At 35.7% G+C, this 20,791-nt stretch overlaps 3 protein-coding genes across 4 annotated transcripts in view; 1 reads left to right on the top strand and 2 right to left on the bottom strand.

Moving 5' to 3' along the window:
• LOC127957808 (E3 ubiquitin-protein ligase RNF43) overlaps window positions 1–2,044 on the bottom strand; it is an 86,720-nt gene extending 84,676 nt beyond the window's left edge. For both annotated transcript variants that reach the window (XM_052556492.1, XM_052556493.1), the window contains exon 1: window positions 945–2,044. In XM_052556492.1, the coding sequence (XP_052412452.1) occupies window positions 945–1,184 (240 nt within the window). In that variant the 5' untranslated portion in view covers window positions 1,185–2,044. The remainder of the gene's footprint in view (window positions 1–944) is intronic.
• Window positions 2,045–3,347: 1,303 nt separating this feature from the next.
• hsf5 (heat shock transcription factor family member 5) lies at window positions 3,348–8,301 on the bottom strand. Its single transcript, XM_052556270.1, has 5 exons — window positions 7,832–8,301; window positions 7,300–7,315; window positions 6,250–6,499; window positions 5,880–5,971; window positions 3,348–4,052 (listed from the first exon to the last, which is right to left on the bottom strand). The coding sequence occupies exons 1-5, from the start codon at window positions 8,299–8,301 to the stop codon at window positions 3,579–3,581; spliced, it is 1,302 nt and encodes a 433-aa protein (XP_052412230.1). The 3' UTR covers window positions 3,348–3,578.
• An 828-nt stretch (window positions 8,302–9,129) lies between these two features.
• On the top strand, window positions 9,130–10,649 carry LOC127957817 (transcription elongation factor SPT4). Its single transcript, XM_052556502.1, has 5 exons — window positions 9,130–9,343; window positions 9,718–9,824; window positions 10,102–10,157; window positions 10,254–10,307; window positions 10,383–10,649. The coding sequence occupies exons 1-5, from the start codon at window positions 9,275–9,277 to the stop codon at window positions 10,448–10,450; spliced, it is 354 nt and encodes a 117-aa protein (XP_052412462.1). The 5' UTR covers window positions 9,130–9,274; the 3' UTR covers window positions 10,451–10,649.
• The last annotated feature ends 10,142 nt before the right edge of the window (window positions 10,650–20,791 follow it).

Here is a 20,791-nt window from a genome sequence, read left to right as displayed (position 1 = left end):
CACAACACATCACGTTTTGCACAGGCAAGCACACTTTCTTTAGATAAAGCAAAAATCTAGTTGCAACTTGCAACAGAACAGAGGGGCAAAATGTGTTTTGCCAATAAAATACAACTCCAGAAACACCTTTCTGCATCCGTGTCTAATGAAGCAATCATCTTGTAATGCGAACTGCTGTCAAATGTCATTTATTGTCAACTGAGTGACAATAGATGACACTTGCTTTGATCTAACATCTAATGCATTGACACTCAGACAGTTTTAAGGGTTGCTTACCTGTCCAAATACATTTAGAGCATTTGTCTGCCACTTAAAGCCTCCAAGTATCATGCAAAGAATCATTTTCTGATTTAATAATAATACAAATAATAGCCCAGAATTAACAATGTGATTGCGCTTGTGCTGTTTCTTTACAATAAATGACACTAATGCAATGACATTCAGACAGTTTGAGCTGACCAAAATCTTTTTTAGAGACACTGTCTAGAGGTCAAATCTTTGAAGACTGAAGATGATCATGCGAAAAGTTGTTAGTGTTTCTGGTACTTTGACAAAACATCTACAGTGGCACCAAAATGAAAAACAATAGTCCAAAATAAAGAGAAGTGCTTGTGCTGTTTCTTTATAATGACCCCTTGCTTTGATCTAACATCTAATGCACTGACATTCAGACAGATATAAGTGTTGCTTAAGAGTCCAAACACGTTTTGATGTCAACGTCTGCCAGTTAAAGTCTCCAAGAGTGAAGATGCATGAGTTACACAGCTGTATTCTCTTCAGATCCCACTTCGTTACCTAGACTCTAAAAAAAGGGGGGTTTGCAGCAACGCAACAGAACTTCCATTTCAAGAATCTTTCAGTTTTTCCAGCATAAAGAACATTTTAATAATGTAAAGAACCTTTTGTGGAATGGAAAAACCCTGAAAACATCTTCCAGCTCTTACCTGCATCAGTTTGCCTTCAGCATAGCCTGCGCTGCCCCCGGCGAACACCCCTTCTAGGGTGATGGGCCTGCTGGTGGGCTCCTGCTTCAGCAGAGACACCTTGATCATGGCTCGGGGTGCGGAGCGCTCGGACTCCACAGCAGCAGCTAGTTCCAGGCCTGTGTGACCCAGAGCCACCTGCGAGGCAGCCATGAGCAGCCACGGCCAGAGCCCGGCCAGTCGCCGCACAGGGACCCTCATTGTCCTGGCTGCAGCGGCGGGCCCCAGCCATACATTATGCGCTATCCGTCCAATCAGAGCTCAGATAAAAGACAGGAGAATCCTTAGAGGTCACTGAAACCGGGTGTCTTTTAAAGTGGATAGTTTTAGAAGCTCTGCAGGACTGGGATTTGAAATAAAAGAATATCACAATCAATTCAATGGTACTTTAGTCGGAGACTGGCCCGTATCACTGACAGAACATGACGGACAGAGTGACAGGGTGATTGACAGCGGACAGACTCCCGGCGCGAGCATTGATTTGAAGGACAAAAAAAAGAGTTTAATGTGATCTCCTAAAGGTCGGATCAATAATATTACAGATTCCCAAGTGGATTCCCGCGCGTCGTGATTGAGAACGTGACGTCATAATGGCTCCATTATTGTGCGGTGCGCCGCGTCCACTTCAAAGGATTCCAAACATTCCAGAATGTAGCAGGTTGTAGCAGAATCACTGTATCCTTCAGTGCAACAATGTCTCAGTTATTCCACTCTGATCAAACACGCATCACAGTGAACGCCTGGAAACGTTTCCCATGAGGTCCAACAAAACAATATTATCCAGATAAAACAAGAGCTTTGCGGGAGCGATCGAAAACACTGTCAGGAGAGAGCCTTTTCTAAACACTCGTTTCCATGTTCCTAAATGAATTAAATATTCACAAACATGTTGGACTCCGATTAAATTTCCACAGATCCATGTCGAGAAATCCGGACACTTCAAATGTAGAATCCGCACGCGCTGTCCCGAAGCTTCAGTGCTGTTGATCCGGACAGCAGAACACTGGAAAAGTTTAAAGTTGAGACTGAACGCGAGCGCGTGCGTGCGTGTGTGTACCTGCTGACTGTCAGCGAGGGTGGAGCAGAACTTATCCGACCCATTAAACGCGTACACACACACACACACTCACACTGCGCCCTCTAGCTGACATCACTGGAGAAAAATCTAAATGACAGAACTATGCTGGATGCCAAAACTGATTTTTAAGCGTGAATATAATCATCAGTATAACAACGTTAAGCTTCATAATAACGGGAACAGATGTTAATGGGAACAGATTTGGAGAAATGAAGCATTCCCATCAGTGTCTCACCAAAGGATGCTTTGCAGTGAATGGGTGCCGTCAGAATGAGAGTCCAAATAGCTGATAAAAACATTACAATAATCCACAGCACTCCAGTCCATCTGTTAACATCTTGATAAACCATAAACTCCATGTTTTTAAAAATTAAATCCATCATTAAGACATGTTTAACTTCAAACCAAATAAAACCGAGTCCATAATAACCCTTCATCAAGAGAAAGTGAATACATTTTCTGCAAATTTAGATTTTTCAATGAACTACTCCTTTAAAATAAAACTAAAAATTAAATGTTGAAAAATAGTATTTTGGATTTGTCTTTTTAGGGATGTTGATTTCAGGCAAACAGAAGGAATTAAATGGAAGATTCATTTACAGTAAGCCTATTAGTCAAATTGAGTGACTACAATTTGTTGCACAAAAAAAAAACCCTAAATATTAGAGTAACATACTTTAACTGCAAAATCTAATTATATTGTCTCCTAACTTAATGGTATACTTAACTTTAATTCAAATTATGTCCTTAAGGATTTATATTGGACATTTATTCATGACTTGAGCTGGTCTATAATATAATAAATAATATAACCAATGTAATTATATGAGCAGTCAAAATAACATAAAACAAACAGCACATTCAGTCTTTATCACTTGCTTTGCATTTATTCAAATTCAGAAAAGCTGAAAACAAATCTGTTCATTCAATGCTATTAAAATCTGACTTTCACTCTTGTGCTACATTTAAAATATATATATACTGATGCTTATGAATACTGAAATATATAGGATATAAGATCAATAATATAAAAATATATAAGATAAAATAATATCACATTCACTGTAGATATTTAAAGTGTGTATATTTAGCATAAATACCATTAAAGTCAGAAACTCTGTGAGAAAACAACTAAAATAAAATAAAAATAAACAGCAAGCAATATTAACTTAACACTTCTTCAAATCTTCAAAAGTTTCACCATTTTTAAAATGCTGTAAATAAATTATATAATTAATAATAATACTTAAGTTGATAATTAATAGCTTTGTGATGCTTGTCGTCTGCATATGCTGATGAATCCTGTCAGTCATCTGTGGATCATAACAACCATAAAGTCATAAAAAGTTGAATAATTATGCAAAATCCTCATTCAAGGGTGTGATATAATCTGAAACTGTCCTACCTAGAATAGCTGTAGAGTCTTGCTCTGCTGTCAGTATATAAAGCTTTCCTGACTCCCTTTCTGATCTGTAGAAGCCTGATTACAGAGTATTACAGAGTTATAGCGTTTTAATTTAAGTAGTCTTTATAGTTTGTGATACTGTATTTTTTGGTACGGTAAAACAACATACACTTATAGAACAACTAAGACGATACCAGCGTCTTTTGACCTTTTCTGAGGTCTCCAGGGATGCTGAGTCATCTTCTTTGAGTTGGCTGGCTCCTTGCTTCTCAGCATCATGTCCCTCAGACTCCAGTTTGATGTACTGAGCTCCCACACTGGGACGCTGGTCTCTCACAGTCTGAGGACTGGCAGGTTCAGGTTTAGAGGCAGCAGGTAGAGTATAGAGAGACGGGCTGGAGGTGTGCTGGCCGTTCACAGGGGAGCCCACTCGGACTACGTGGACGTTTGGCAAGTCCTGGAACTCATCCACCATCTGGAACACCCTGTCGAGGTTCACGTCGCCCCGCTGAGACTCAGGTGTAAGGTGTGCAGGCCAGTTTGCTGTTTGGATGCTGTTGGGATGGTGGCTCACTGAATAGTTTTGCTAGAGTAATGAGAATAATATCTTTAAAGTGATATTACACTGTTTTCTTAATTAATGTTGTTCATTTGCTTTGAAGCAATGTATTTTGTTAAAAGTGCCGTATAAATAAAGGTGACTTGACTTGTTGTTGTATTATAAAATATCTACATATTCCACAGAAATAAGGCAACAGAGTAAAAATAATTTTTATTTTGTCTTTTGAATTTATATATATTGAGCTTTTTGTGTATATATATATATATATATATATATATATATATATATATATATATATATATATATATATATATATATACAGGTACATCTCAACAAATTAGAATATGGTGACATGCCAATCAACTAATCAACTCAAAACACCTGCAAAGGTTTCCTGAGCCTTCAATAGGGTCTATCAGTTTGGTTCACTAGGCTACACAATCATGGGGAAGACGGCTGATCTGACAGTTGTCCAGAAGACAATCATTGACACCCTTCACAAGGAGAGTAAGCCACAAACATTCATTGCCAAAGAAGCTGGCTGTTCACAGAGTGCTGTATCCAAGCATGTTAACAGAAAGTTGAGTGGAAGGAAAAGTGTGGAAGAAAAAGATGCACAACAATCTGAGAGAACCACAGCCTTATGAGGACTGTCAAGCAAAATGATTCAAGAATTTGAGTGAGCTTCACAAGGAATGGACTGAGGCTGGGGTCAAGGCATCAAGAGCACCACACAGAAACGTGTCGAGAGATTTACTGAACCACAGACAACGTCAGAGGCGTCTTACCTGGGCTAAGAGAAGAAGAACTGGACTGTTGCCCAGTGGCCCAAAGTCCTCTTTTCAGATGAGAGCAAGTTTGTATTTCACAAACCAAGGTCCTAGAGTCTGGAGGAAGGATGGAGAAGCTCATAGCCCAAGTATCTTGAAGTCCAGTGTTAAGTTTCCACAGTCTGTGATGATTTGGGATCAATGTCATCTGCTGGTGTTGGTCCATTGTGTTTTTTGAAAACCAAAGTCACTGCAACCGTTTACCAAGAAATTTTGAAGCACTTCATGCTTCTTACTGCTGACCAGCTTTTAGAAGAAGCTGATTTCATTTTCCAGCAGGATTTGGCACCTGTCCACACTGCCAAAGGAACCAAAAGTTGGTTAAATGAGCATGGTGTTGGTGTGCTTGACTGGCCAGCAAACTCACCAGACCTGAACTCCAGAGAGAATCTATGAGCTATTGTCAAGAGGAAGATGAGAAACAAGAGACCAAACAATACAGATGAGCTGAAGACCACTGTCAAAGAAACCTGTGCTTCCAGACCACCTCAGCAGAGTCACAAACTGATCACCTCCATGCCACGCTGAACTGAGACAGTAATTAAAGCAAAAGAAGCCTCTACCAAGTATTGAGTACATGTACAGTAAATGAACATACTTTCCAGAAGGCCAACAAAAAATTGTTTTTATTGGTTTTATCAAGTATTCTAATTTGTTGAGATCATGAATTGGTGGGTTAGCCAAATGTGAGCCAAAATCATCACAATTAAAAGAACCAAAGACTTAAACTACTTCAGTCTGTGTGCACTGAATTGATTTAATACACAAGTTTCACAATTTGAGTTGAATTACTGAAATAAATGAACTTTTTCATGACATTCTAATTTACCGAGAAGCACCTGTATATAATAAGCTCCTTGGTTTGCTTTGTTCCTCTTTTATAACTTTTTGTAATCTATCTATCTATCTATCTATCTATCTATCTATCTATCTATATACACACACACATACATGTGTTCAGGTTTGTGGGATTCATTCATAAAAAGCACATGCAACATCTGAACTGTGTGATGTTTCTCACCTGGTAATAAGCATAATGTGAATATGGTAGAGCTGTTTGATCTGCACCTGCTTGATCTGCTTCAATAAAACCAGCAGTGCAACACTGACAGACTACTGAGAGCAAGACAAATAAACAAATGTTGAACAAAACCTTCATAAGCAAGAAGAAAGGCAACAATAACAGTCTGTCTCAGAAGTCTCTCCTGAAATTAGGAGGATGTTGCTGTATCTCTACAAATCTGAGCACACTGTAGAGATCTCTTCTCAAAGTGAGTCCTTTTCCTGTGGAAAATACTGTAATACACTAAAAACACTATTTGCAACATTTGTAACAAAGGCTTTATTTAACAAATTTATCTAATGCCCTGAAGGACAAAGTAAATCAGTACCTGGCGAGTAAAATCCAGGAGGATAGGACAGCTGATGAGGAATATATTTAGGCTCCTGTGGAAACAGAGGACCAGGGCCGGACTGGATCCTGTGAGGAGTGTTGTACGGATTCAGGCGGATGACAGAAACAGGGATGCCTTTGTTAGAGTAGAAGGGAGGCACATCACTGTAAGGAACGATCCAGGAGCGCGGAGGGATTGGGCTTCGGTCCGACCCCATCTGCTGATGATGGGACACAGAACCAAAGTGCTGATTTGGCTCTGCAAAACCTGAGAAGCAAGTATAAATGAGCTTTTGAGAAGTTTATAGATCATTAAAAGATTTAAAAAGCTACAAAAAAAGCCTGTTTTTTTAGGTGACGTTCTGTCTTCCAAAGACAGTCTAGAAGTGTGCATGAGGGCCAGGGTCAAATCCTGATTTTTAGAATAGACCAAGCAAAATTGCTGAACCTGACGTGTATTAAAAAAGAGGGAATTGACTTAAAAGCTCTTTTTGTGTCTCATGGAGAAAAAACAACAACAACCCCAGATAAAAATAACTATTAATAATAAAACCTAAGTGTTCGCTATATCAATTGTCTTCAGACCCAATTAAATCCTTTTGAATTATAAACGTACTAAATCATTTTCACTAAAGACTGACATTTAAATAGACAATTGTGATCCTGGAGCACAAAACTAATCAATTTTATAAAATTGTGATTTATACATCATCCGAAAGCTGAATAAATAATATTTCCATTGATGCTTGTTATGAGGACAATATTTGGCACGAGATACATCTATTTGAAAATCTGGAATCTGAGGGTGTAAAAAAATATATGAAAATAAATAAATATCGAGAAAATCACCTTTAAAGTTGTCCAAATCAAGTCCTTAGCAATGTATATTACTAATCCAAAATTATTTTTCTTTTTACAGTAGGAAACTTACAAAATATCTTCATGGAACATGATCATTATTTAATATACTAAGGAATTTTGTCATAAAAGAAAAATCTATCATTTTGATACATACAATGTATTTTTTGGGCTGTTGCTACAAATATACCCCAGAGACTTGGGTGCTCCAGGGTCACATATAATACTCATCTCATTGGTTGTTTTGACAAATTAATATTTTTATGAAGTTTTGGACATATTTCCCTAAACAGCCTCACGCACATGTCATGATGTGAAATCTTTAACTGATTTTATAAAGTTAACATCATAATACTTTGAAACTGTCTGTAATATTTCCAGATGAACACTTACTGAACTGAAGCAGCTGAGCTTTACTTAATTATTCATTTATAGAAAAATAATCAGTGAGTAGCCTATCAAATAATGATCATGCTTTTGAGGAACGTTTATTTCTTCACCTCTCAATCATCGTTGGCTTGCACTGCATTATATGTTTGGATCATTTAATCTCATCTACCTAAGACGTATGATTTGAGTGAAGACTGGTGTCTGTATTATTTTATATAAGCATCTGCTGTACTGCACAAATCTCATTGATGTACATTTGACGTACACGTGTCTTTTTTAGGACAGTTGTTATATGCATGCACTATGTTCAATCTAGCATATGAGAGTTAAACTGGCCTCTCTTTGCATCAGTAGTGTTGTGTTGAGACTGCTGATGGTTTCGGCGCGGGGGGCGACAGGTCACCTCCTCTCCGGCCTGCATCTTGGCCTTGTTACTGATGGTCAGCCTCTTCATGTGGACCAGAAGCTCTGGCTGACCCTGTTTGAAGAAGGGACTGTGGAAGTGGTGCAGGTTTCGTCGCCTGTCCTTGAAGGACCGGTCGTAAACCTTCCGGAAGCCGTAGAGGTTGAGCTGGCGGATGAAGCTGGTGAAGTTGGAGGTCTTGAACAGTTTAGCGTCTTGTTTGACCGGTGACAGCAGCTCGTCCTCGAACCGCTGCTGGTCCACCATCACGCTCTCTCCATTGGGGCTCCAGAAGACCGAGTCATTTTGGGGATCGTTTATCAAACGCCACAACTTAGCCGGAAAGTTATTGTAGTTTACATGGACTCTGAGAAGAGACCTGTCTAACTCCACATCCATCATGAACAAATCAAATCATCAACCATTTAATGACCTGCAGATGATGGAAATGACATAAACATCACTTAAAGTCAATATAAACATTCAAAAACAATTATTACTTTTTTTTAACAAGTAATTAATTCGTAGTTAAATTGAACAGATCGTTAGAAATATTCAATAATGATAAAAGTTGTGATCATAATACAACACAATACATGTATATCATCAAAATCTATTAATCTTTGTTAATGAAATTGATTAATTAATGTGTTTTTACGTGTCTTTGTATTTACCATCGTCTACTGCAGCCGTTACTGGAACCGTTATGCGCGTACACATATAGAGCACATTCAAACCGCATCAGAATGATGCTCACGCGACCTCTCAGCTCTCAATTTAAAAACGTCAATTTTGAAACGTCATGGAGTATTCAAAAAAACATTATAGAATTATTAGGCTTTGGGTTTTATTCATTACATAATTTCCATTTCATTACGAAACTCTTATTTTGCACAGTTCATTTACATTCACTCTCTAAAATTTAGTTTTAAAAATATGTTTAACTGTCATGGAATATTAAGGCGGGGGGGGGGGGGGGGAATTATGGAATTAATAGGCTCCGTGTTTCTGTTATTTCGATCATTCCATTATGAAACTCTTATTTTGTGATTTGTTCTGTAGGGATGTAGTAGGTAATGGAGCTCACTAGTCACAAACCACAATTCCTACAGATTAATAATCTTAATGCAATTTAACGACAGAATTTAAATAAACTAACAGTTATGTGTTAAATAAAATAAATAACAAATGTTTATTTTTTTTCATATCACGGACGAGCGGCGCGTATAAGTGACGTCATTAAGCTGCGCCCAGTGTGCGGTTCTGGCTTCTGGCTTACGCTAACAGATCATCGAAACATTCAGTGTTTCTTATCACATATTGTTGTTTTTTTGGTGTTTATTTTCAAGTATATTGTATCAAAGCAACAGGAATGTCTCTGGAGACTGTCCCGAAAGATCTGCGTCATTTGAGAGCGTGTCTGCTGTGCTCTCTTGTCAAGGTAAACGACGTTTTTAACCAAAACAGATGCATTCATCGTTACCATATTTCGATACTTAGAGCAGACAAATATAGCACAATGTTAATTTGGCAAAAAGCTCTATAGACAGTATTTCTCTATCGTATCACGATAATGTTTTCGGACATTGAAATACCTTGTTATGAATATAACAATGCTTCAATAACACAGACACACACATCAAAACATCATTCTATTTCTAACATATATACAGTCAGTGTACATCATATTTTAAGATGCAGGCATTACAGTTACAACCTTATAAAACTAACATAGTTTACTGTGGTAAATATTTGTTAGGTAAATACTTGGGAATCTGTGTGACTGATATGATCTCTCATCTCCTCTGGTTTCAGACCATTGATCAGTTCGAGTACGACGGATGTGATAACTGTGAATCATACCTGCAGATGAAGGGCAATCGAGAGATGGTCTATGAATGCACAAGCTCTTCTTTTGATGGGTGTGTAGTTAAAAAGAGAAATCCCTCAGATCATAATAGACTCGACATGAGACCTATATGGCTCGCTCCCTTTCTAACAAAAACAGAAATACTTGACAGAGCTGTTCTTCACACGTAAAAAGCACCATTACATAGCGTTTAGGATGAGAATTACACTGGTTCTCAAAGTTAGGTGTGTCAGAACTCGTGGAATATTAATTTTGAGTCAAGTATTTATTTAAAAAACACATGCATTGATGTTGGATTTCATTTGAGCTCTGATGTGTCTTCATTATAGAGTCATTGCTATGATGAGCTCTGAGGACAGTTGGGTTGCAAAATGGCAAAGAATCGGTGAGTGTTTGAGTGCACTTCACCTGCGAGGTGTTCAGAAGCAGTCAGCTGGAGTTTCTTTGCCCACCTTATTCATTTACTTATTTATTTTCTCAGGTAACTTCAAGCCAGGCGTGTATGCAGTGACGGTAACGGGTCGGTTACCTCCAGGTTAGTGTCTGATCATGACTGTAAGTGAAGGATGTGGTGTATTTTCGGAGCTTGATGTTGTGTTGTGTGTCTCAGGTGTGGTGCGAGAGCTGAAGAGCAGAGGAGTCATCTACAGATCCAGAGACACGGCTGTTAAAACATAAGAACAGCGCTTCATCAATCAAACCAGCTGTTCAGTGACTGGGCTTCTGCTATTTCATTTAATGTCTTATGATTTTCTCTTTTGATTTACACTTTTTGAGAATTTGGATCGATAATGGTTTGATTATGAATAAATGATTGATGTGATTATTCCATGTAAATGATTTAAACATGAATAAAAGAGCGTTTTGTTTCTGCTCAGCCTGTTTTTGTTGTTGTATGGTCAGTAGGGTTTTCACCCTTCCACAAATGAAGGCATTTTTAAAATATTAAATCAGAGACTTCATTTAATTAAATGTTGCTCGCACTGCAGAAATGAATATGTTCCCTGCGGAAGACATCTATTTCTGTTTGTTTTTCATGACACAAATGTCTAAACATCCCTAGATCAAAATATATTACTTGTGAAAGAAAAACAATGATATGAGTTGATTTCTGAGAAACTGAACAAAAGTGAGCTTGTGCAGAAAAAGAAAAAACAATATCTGTGAACCAACCCCACTGGCAGATATTTGTTCTCATTGTAATCATAAACACTTAATTTTAATACATTTCTCAGTAAACAAGACTTGTCAATTTGCTTTTCAAGTCTGAATGAATCTTTAGACATTTTCCGATGAAAACTGATGAAGAACATCTCTTTATTTTTTGTTGTGTGATCAGAAGTTACAGTAAACCTTATTTCCATATTCTAGTGTTTGGAAGCAGAACTATTCAAACCTTATGCTTGTGTTACTGTCAAATATTTAAAAGGTATTGGAGAGCGTGTGTAATTGTGAGAGGACACCATGAGAGGACGCTGTCGCTCCTCATACTGACTCTGACTTGAGAAACATTCAAGAGTCTGTTAAAGAGATTCATTAATAGGGTTTACTAGCAGCCAAGGTTAGTGATCTAAACACCCCACTGACCCCTGTCTAATGTTGAAAAATTACTTATGCTGTATTAATACCAAATATTGGATTCAATGGTTTTATCAACTTTTCAAAATACTGAATTCAAGATTTAGAGCATTTTGAGACTTGACATGGAAAAGGAAAATCAAATCAAGTAAAGGACTTTCAGTACAGCGAGGGTTAAAGCTGATAAATGGCTGAAATACTCCTCATGAATGGAGTAAATGTAGTGAACAAGATTAAATAGATCTGAATAATTAAACATTTACTCTCATTATACAGACCTTTTCAAAGAATACTGACAAGTTCAGATTTCCTCCCTTTCCATGCAATTTTTAAACGTGTTTAACATTTCGATTATTGACAAGGAATGAGTAATACCTTATGCATAATTTCTTAGTTTTTCAAATATTTAGATTGAAATGTGTGTGTGTGTCTATATATATATATATATATATATATATATATATATATATATATATATATATATATATATATATATATATATATATATATATATATATATAAACAGAATTATCTTTTATTAAGGCATTTATTTTGGCAGGTCCAACTGAAAAAATCAGATAAGTGACAGTATACTTATTTATTACTGTGATATCCACCAAGATTTGGTGAAGGTGCAAACAGATGGGACCTGAGTGCTAATGAATAATAAGGCTTGTATGCATTGTTGTTTCTGTAGGAAATTGTCATCTAATGCAACAAAGTGTCACTGTTCATCATTTGCATCATAAATACTGCTACTGCAACGAATCTGAGCTTTTTGAAAGTTTCTTTTTTCGATATGGATGTGGGATGCGTGGCGGGTGGGCCTGATTTTTCCATGTTTGAGAAAAACACTTCAGATCTCCTCCTCTGTCACGTTTCAGAGGGAAACATCACCTCCTTCACACGAGCAAACAACAGTTACTGACTCACAAATGAGTCTTCACAGTCATCTCAGTCGTTTCACGCTGTCTGAGAAACGCTGCACTCACAAACTTCTTACCAGAAGCATTTTCATGGTACATTTCTTGATGTTACATGATGTTAAACACACACACACACTTAAGTCTCAAATGTTGGAATGTTACTGCATTAGATCACATAATATCACACCGAGAAAACACAAGCAGACCATTTGACAAGAGACTGGAAAACATCATTTTAGCGTTTGAGTGATATTTCATATCTAATCTAGTGTGACTGTAGTAAACAAACATCACTGTACGAGTGACACTAGCAGCAGACAGGAAGAGGTTTGTTTAAACGGAGTCAAAATTCTAACTGGAGCTTTAAATGTTACATGTTTGAGACAGAGAACAGTCTGAGAAAGGACTAAATGTCATTTTGAATGTCACCTGCGTAACATGAGGCATGAACCCCGGTGAATGAATCATAGTAGTTCTGTAAGTGATGGGATCTGTATGGCTTTGACACACGGCCAGTCACAGTCCTGCATCACTGCCATATCACCACGTTTGATCAAGGTCATTATGAACTGACACGCAAAGCTGAATCAGACATTGCGTTTCGAAGAGTGATCTTACTAATGTGCCTAATGATTTCACAGCTCATTTACATAGATGGAAGTTTGAGTTCAAAAAATGTATATGAATATGTTTCAACATTTGGATGTATATTTTAAATACATTTTAAGGTCCCACTTTATATTAAGTGTCCCTAATGCCAGTGTACTTACAACAAACAAACACACAAGCTGTTTTATATGCTGTTGCACCCGCCTCAGAACTGATCTCATGTCCGTGAGTTATGATGAGGCTCATATACAAATGAAGAAGAGAAAGTGACTTAAAATGTAGTAAATGAAACTTATGAGTGAAAGTACAACTTCTCATTAGAACACAAGACAGAAATAACGTCAGTGCTCTCAAGAGAAATGACAGACTGAATTAATGCAAACAGGAATGAATGAATTAAAAAACATAATCATTACAGATACTTCGAATCAATGTTTTGGGTTCTTTAAAACACTAAAGCAGATGCTTTAGTAGAAAACTAGAAAACTTATTTATAGAATTAATGAAGGTTCTTATATTAGAAACACTTTTGTATTTTAAGATCTCGTTTAGATTTGGGCGCGAAAGCAGGTGATCTCGTCTCCCCTCCTCAGTTTTGAGTTCTGTTGGGTTTAACCACAGATACATAACAGCGGCTCACTGTGTAGGCTGTATTTGTGCACTTCAAAGTGTTTCGGGTTTGCACCCGAGTCTACGCCCTAAAACATGGTGCAAAAACACACCCACTCAGTAAAAGATCCAGTTCAAAACCAGCAAGTCAGCCTCCAACCGAAAACCATTTACATAAAGCTCACATATAGTACAAAATCCTAATTAAGCAGACTGAATTCTGGCTTAAATACAATTAATTGAAAGCATGCATGCTCTTCATTTCTTCTGTTTAATTTGTGTGCACATAGTAACAAGCTACTAGAACTTGTTTTTTATCATTCAAAAGCTAACTGAAACTAGCTCAAGCATGAAAATCCTCTTGATACACTAAAATGAGTTAAAAAAACAAAGTTGAGTTTGTAAGCTTGATTGATAATCAAATGAAAGAGATTTGAGGCTCAGATCCACATCAGCTTCCTGTTTCAAGATCAACCGTTGAGTCTCGTCTAGCTCAGACTGACCTGATTAAAAACACGACTCACTTTCTACTGTACAAAGACTACCAAACCTTCACACGTGTCTAAATATTAAACCCTCATTGCTGTTCAGTCATTTCTGATGGTTTTGGCACTTGCTATACAAAATACATACATTATACACACACACAGACATATATATTTATTTATAAAATAGACATATTCAAAAAGTAACACTAACTTTATAAAAAAAAGTCACACATGTACTCTTTGTGGTCTAAAATGACTATATTGAAAATTAATGGGAATACATTTTATCTAATGAAACCTTTTGGTACTGCGCACAAACAAAATCTGACTTTTTTGTGATATCAACTTAAAATTTGGAACACAACTTGTTTAGATTTAGATTTTCCTGCAGTTTTGGAGTTAAATATTTTGGAAAATACATATTTCATATCGAATTTAAAATGAGTATTTTTATGCATTTCTCATTATAATAAACTTAAAGCTGTAAGTTTTGCCTCTTTGTCGCCATCTCTGTTTGAAGTCCTGCAATTGCAGTTTTTTGTGGTATTATCTTCTTGTGTGGGTTGTGCTTCGGCATGGATGTTTTTAGGAGTGTGTGTGTGTGTGGATATTTACTGTACTTCTGAATCACAGATTCTAGCCAAAGTCTTGAAATATATGACCCAAATAAGAATTTCCACCAGATATTGTCATCTGAAAAAGTAAGAAACAAGTCTGCCACGTTTGTTCTGACCAACTGAGGAAAAACGCATTACAATAAATCACGCTACCAATGGTGATTAAATCTAAAGATTGGTTAGCTCATATCACATCAAACCCTGCAAATTATTATTATTGTTATACTTTATTTTCAAATTAAGAATTTTAACAACATCATTACTATGAGTATAGTGTGTATTAGCATAGATTTCAATTTCTGTACAGTCTAATATCAAAATATCATACCATTTGAATTTCATATTAAGAAATTCTTTTAACCCAAAAAGCGAATAAATAAGGCGATAAATGATCCTCCACCGCCGGACAACTTCTTCATGTTTCAGACGTGATGTAATGACGCGGCAGCATGCTCGAATTTCCCGCGAATACCTAGCCGAGCCACTCAATTAGAAAACATTATGTGAATCGGGCTAAAGTAAGACCGTAGGTTTGAACACTGGCTGCTTATGTTCTTGCTCAAATATTGATTTCGGATTATTTTTAACCAGAAAAAGTTACAGACCGCAGCTTTAAATATTAGGGGGAAAACTATTTCATAGAGACATCACTTGTGTTGGTATCAGTGATAATGGCCTTCTGTCATAAAAAAGAAAAGAAAAATGCCATTAAACAAATATTAAAATATACTGTCGTTGTTTGTACATTAATTTGAAGATTGAACGTGAAATTATTGCAATATAAAAGTATATTTTAAAACTTAAATGATAAGTGGGATTAATCACGATTAATTTCATGAAAACAAACATGCAATTAATATATTATTTTAATTGATTGACAGCACTAATAAATAGTAAAGTATACAATGTACAGACAAGCAGATGAGTCCAGAATAAGAACACATTGTATTTAATTATGCTTTAACCATTTTCCTCCCAAAAAAAACCGTATCAGGAAAATGCTTAACACGGCTTATGCATTAAGACCAAACACATTATTAATAAATCATACTTTGCACAGACAAGCATATGAGCCAAGAATAAGAACACATCACATTTAATTACTCATGATTTGTGTATTACTGAGTTCGCTTCTTCGGTCAGATAGCTTGTACCATGGATATACTGTAGTAAAACTATGCACCATGGTACTGAGGCAGAAATGTGGGATATTCATATAGAATTTTATTATGTTATTAATGTAGGTATACATTAAGGAATATACAGTATTTTTTTTTTCATGTGTTGTGCATTAATAGTAAATGTATGTACACTACTGTTTTTCAAACAAATTCCTAGAAACCATACAGATAGATTTTTACCATGGTTTTAAGGCTTTAACTGTCTAAGAATTTTACATAACCTATATAAAACTCAAACAGCCAGACATAATTCAATTCAAGGATTTTACAATTTTTACAGATGGTACTGTTTTGATAATGAACATACATTTAAAATGTGCATTTCTGAGACAAAAATAAATAGCTATTTTGTCATTATTGCAGCCTGCACTGCAAACTGTGCTGAAGATAAACATCATCCTGCTTCACACAAACCTGCGTCAAGATTTGAGACAATATCACTCATTACAACATGCAGAAGATAAGATTTTTTAATGAAGATATTTATTTTGTAAAAAAAAAAATGACTGTAAAAGTGTAAAGAATTCAAAAACACAAAGTGTTCTGACAATAAACAGTAGTTTGAAATCACATTTGACTGTCTGGATTCAGCAAACATGTAAACTTGAAAGAATTAAAAATGTAAAATGTATCACAATAATTATCGATATCAACTGATATGAAAAATCATATTGTGATAATTGTTTTGCCATATCGCCCAGCCCTGTGTAACATTAGTTATTTTTGTTTTCCTTGCACACAAAAAGTATTCTCGTAGATTCGTAAAGTTACACTGATTTTATCGATGTCCTTACTGTGTTTCTGGACAGTTGCATTGAGAGAAAAACATCTTCATTTGTGTTCTGAGGATGAAGGAAGGTCTAACGGGTTTGGAATGAAACGAGGCTGAGTAATTAATGACAGAATGCTCATTTTTGGATGATTTAACCCTTTAAGTATGTGCTGTTTAATTTGGAAATTAAATTTTCAGGTTGGTACTTAAATAGTAAGGGAGAGGTTAAAAATGGATCACCACTATTTCATAAATATAACTTAGTGTTATTAAATCCCCTAAAATTTCAAATCATTAAATAATAATAATAATAATATTATCAAACAAAAATATATTGCATTCATTTTATTGAAAAAATAAGTATTTTTAACCTTCATTGGAGCATTATATTGATCTTTACATTGAAAGAAATGTATGATGTAGGATTCACTTTGAAACACTTTTCACTCAGAATGTGTTAGTAATTTTCACAAAAGTTACAAAGAAATGGCAGATAACGTTGAAATTAATTTGGAATTCAAAATGTTCTTTGAATGACTTATCAAACAAATCAGACCAAATTATTAATCACATTATGTTACATCATATCCTCCAGTGAGAGGAAACACACACACACACACACACACACACACACACACACACACACACACACACAGAGTTAGTCAACAGCAGGATCTCTGAGAGTTTCAGTCACAATATCTTCAGTTTAAAGTCAGAATGATGGCTGTCATGTGTGACCTCATCATGACACGTCTGCTAGAGCGGCTGCTATTGGCCGGTTCCTTCTATGACCATATTTGGAGACGTGCACACTAGTGAGTGCAGATGAATGATTTAATGAATCTGAGAGAACAAAACTCATCTCAGTGTGGGTTGTCTGAGCGGGTTTTGCATGAAAAAAGTGATCTTTAATGTGCGTCTTACTTGTTTTGTGTTCCCAGCAGGAGAAAATAGTGCATGTGATCACTTAACAAAGTAACAGCTCACTTGAAAGATACTTGTTCCGTAATATTCAGGATTTTTTTTTTTAATATACAGGGTAAAAAACAACACACTTGCAAATTATTTTGTAACATTAAATGATTTTGTAATATTCTGACTAAAAAAATCAAGACACTTGCAAATTATTTTGTAATATTAAAATATTTGTTATATATTCCAGCTAAGAAAACAAGACTTGCAAATTTTCTAATATTAAATGATTATGTAATATTCTGGCTAAAAACAAGACACTTGCGATTTATTTTTTAATATTAAATGATTATGTAATATTCTGGCTAAAACACAAGACACTTGCAAAATATTTTGTAATATTAAATTAATTTTGAAATATTCTGGTTACAAAATCAAGACATTTGCTAATTATTTTGTAATATAATTATTATTATTATTTTTATATTCAGGCTAAAAAACAAGACTTGCAAATGATTTTGTAATATTCAGACTATTCATTTTTAGATATGTTGATACATCTTTATATTTCAGTAAAGCTGCTGTAAACAGAAAAAGGCTGTAAAGATGCATTTATAACTACTTGACTGATCTCTAGATCACTAATGCATATTAGAAGATCTTAATAGATGTTTCTCTTTCTCACACACACAGCGGCTCAGAGTCGTATTTTAAAACCAGAGGAAGTAACAATCAGTGACGCCATCATTTGCACAACACTGGTCAGCGGTCAGTCTTGAGGACAGTTCAGACCAATGAAGGGAACAAAGACACACAGGAGGACAGCAGGGGAGGGGAAGCTGGTGCCAACCCAGATAAGGTCTATCAGTCTGGACAGAGCAGCCAATCAGCTTCCAGCACCAGCACAGGTCACTTCCTGTTCAGACTGATCTATACGTTAACCAGTTACATGAGCAACCACAGGTGTGAGAATCAGATTACCTATCAGCATGACCACAAACACAAAAATAAATCTATAGATTTAACATTTCAAACTCAAGCATGTTGTGCTTTCAATACTTGATCTGATATATATATATATATATATATATATATATATATATATATAGCAGAAAGTGGAACTTATACAAATGCATCCAAATAGGCAGCTGTATGCATTCAAATCAACACACAATTCATTTTACTCCCATAATAGGATGTGTTTTAAAGAGAAAATCAATGTTCAGCATGGAAAAACACTAATATTTGATCCATCTGGAATTAAATGGATCATGAATAGTTAACTAGTACAGCATTTGACATAAAACAGCCACATAAAACAGTGAATAATTAGCCGAGTATCGGTTAACACTAACCAAAACGGTTTTACAAGTGGAGAAAAACATACATTCTTCATAATCATTTGCACTAATGCACTAAAAATAGGGATTTAATTTTATATTGACACTGAATACAGTTGAGCTTTTTTTAATTGCTGTAGGTGATATTGTGCTTCTCACTCCAGGAAGAGTGAAAGAGCACAAACCCATCGCCTGTGACACAGTTAGACTCCAGTAGTCACTAGAAACGAACTCTCACTCTCCTCACACTCGCTTGACTTGTGTTTTCCTCTTTCTCGATATTTCTACATATGTGAGGACAAAAGAGCTGCTTCTCAGAGCATCTTTCATCAGTCTATTTAGCATCATGACTGTCTGACTGACCTGAACGCTGTGTGGTGTCTAACTATGAAAGAGCATTTCCTGCTAGATTCAATCATGACCCAGTTTAAATTGCATACAAACCTTTTTATGTTTCCCAGTAGCCAATTTCTGGTTAGTAAAATTCTATTAAACATGACTAAGTAAACTTCCATTAAGTCTTAACTAATGCTATTTGCTACAGGGTTATTACAGTTACCTAAACCTAAAAACTAATTTTTTTTTAAAATAATTTGAATAAAATATTTAATTATGACATTAATTGAAAATAATGTGTTATAAAATTTTTAAAACATTATTAAACAAAATTAAATATAAAATTATTAAATTGTATCTATTTGAGTTAAAACTAATAAATAAAACATTAAAATAAATGTTCTGTCTATGCATTAAAATATTTTTTTTAAATAATTTAATCAATTTTAGCTAAAAATGAATAAATAAATAAAATATTGTATTAAAAATGACAATATAAACTGAAGTAAAATAAACAAAATAATTTTACTTAAGCTATCTCAGCTAAAATAAATGAAATAAAATGCATACATTTTATTAAAACTATATAGACATTGAATATTCAGAAAAAAAGAAACTTAAATTTAAACATACTTAAACTTAGGCCTAAGAACAGTAAAGTTTTGTGCATTTCAGAGGTTTAAAATGTATACTTTTAACATAAAAATACTTAAATACTTTTAATCCAAATATCTAATCTTAAAACAGCATCAATACAAAAAATAGAATTTTTAAACATTACATTCTCAAGACTTTTTCCTCTTTTAAAAGACAAAGGCATTAAAACAGGCGGGTAAATGTGTCATAGCGAAACCAAACGAGACGAGAGTCAACTTCAGATCACATCTCTCTCACCACACCTTTTTCCACTCTGCTTTTTTTAATTGTTGAAAAACCATGCGGCTCTGACCTCAAACACACACACTTTAAAAAAAAATCCCCGGCTTGGCTCTGGCCGTGTCAGGTTGTCATGGCTGCAAACAGACTTTGAAAGGCTGGTCTGATAATGTGAGCTGGGGAATTGAAACCTGGCCGGTGTTCCCTGTATGAAATTAAACGCTCAGAGCCTTCATACCCGAGCTATATCTGATGCCCTTGTTCAGATACAAAGAAGAAAGAGAAGAGCGATGTGGTTTATGCTGGTTTAAACCTGCAGCATCATGTGCATGTCAATAAACCGCTAAAGCAACAGAGCAGACCTTCTTAAAACCACAATGTTCCAGTGTTCTGGGTTAAAAATCACATTCAGACAGTATTCATCTCTCTTATTGTATTCTCATGAATCGACATCCCTTCAGCCACAGCTGTTAGACTCGTATGCAAGCATGCAATCATCAAAATACATCTGACAGCAATAGGCCGTTATTAAAAGCTTTGTAAAATAAGTTAGAGACTACATGCAACTGCTCAACAGACTCATGCATGCATGCCGAGTTCTTTGCAGGTGCTGCACACAGGAAATAACACGCTTGAGTCGCTTAATGTCTCCTTCCTGTGCCTGATCACATCAGATCTGCATTTCTCATCTTTCAGTCAACTTCACTTCATTTTAGCACCCTTTCAGAACTAATAACCCGGCTGGTTCACTAATAAACTGAGCCTACTGATCTGG

The sequence above is a fragment of the Carassius gibelio genome, chromosome B5 (genome assembly GCF_023724105.1).
Source record: "Carassius gibelio isolate Cgi1373 ecotype wild population from Czech Republic chromosome B5, carGib1.2-hapl.c, whole genome shotgun sequence".
NCBI classification, from domain to species: Eukaryota; Metazoa; Chordata; class Actinopteri; order Cypriniformes; family Cyprinidae; genus Carassius; species Carassius gibelio.
This window is presented reverse-complemented; position numbering and strand designations above follow the sequence as displayed.

Excerpts from the sequence above, each read along its gene's own strand:
- hsf5 (XM_052556270.1), bottom strand. The coding sequence starts at position 8,301 with ATGGATGTGGAGTTAGACAGGTCTCTTCTCAGAGTCCATGTAAACTAC. Across the intron at positions 5,972-6,249 it reads TCCTGGATTTTACTCGCCAG|TCTGTCAGTGTTGCACTGCT; the intron begins GTACTGATTTAC and ends TGCTCTCAGTAG. Across the intron at positions 4,053-5,879 it reads CACATTATGCTTATTACCAG|CAAAACTATTCAGTGAGCCA; the intron begins GTGAGAAACATC and ends TCATTACTCTAG.
- LOC127957817 (XM_052556502.1), top strand. The coding sequence starts at position 9,275 with ATGTCTCTGGAGACTGTCCCGAAAGATCTGCGTCATTTGAGAGCGTGT. Across the intron at positions 9,344-9,717 it reads TGCTGTGCTCTCTTGTCAAG|ACCATTGATCAGTTCGAGTA; the intron begins GTAAACGACGTT and ends CTCTGGTTTCAG. Across the intron at positions 10,158-10,253 it reads TGCAAAATGGCAAAGAATCG|GTAACTTCAAGCCAGGCGTG; the intron begins GTGAGTGTTTGA and ends TTATTTTCTCAG.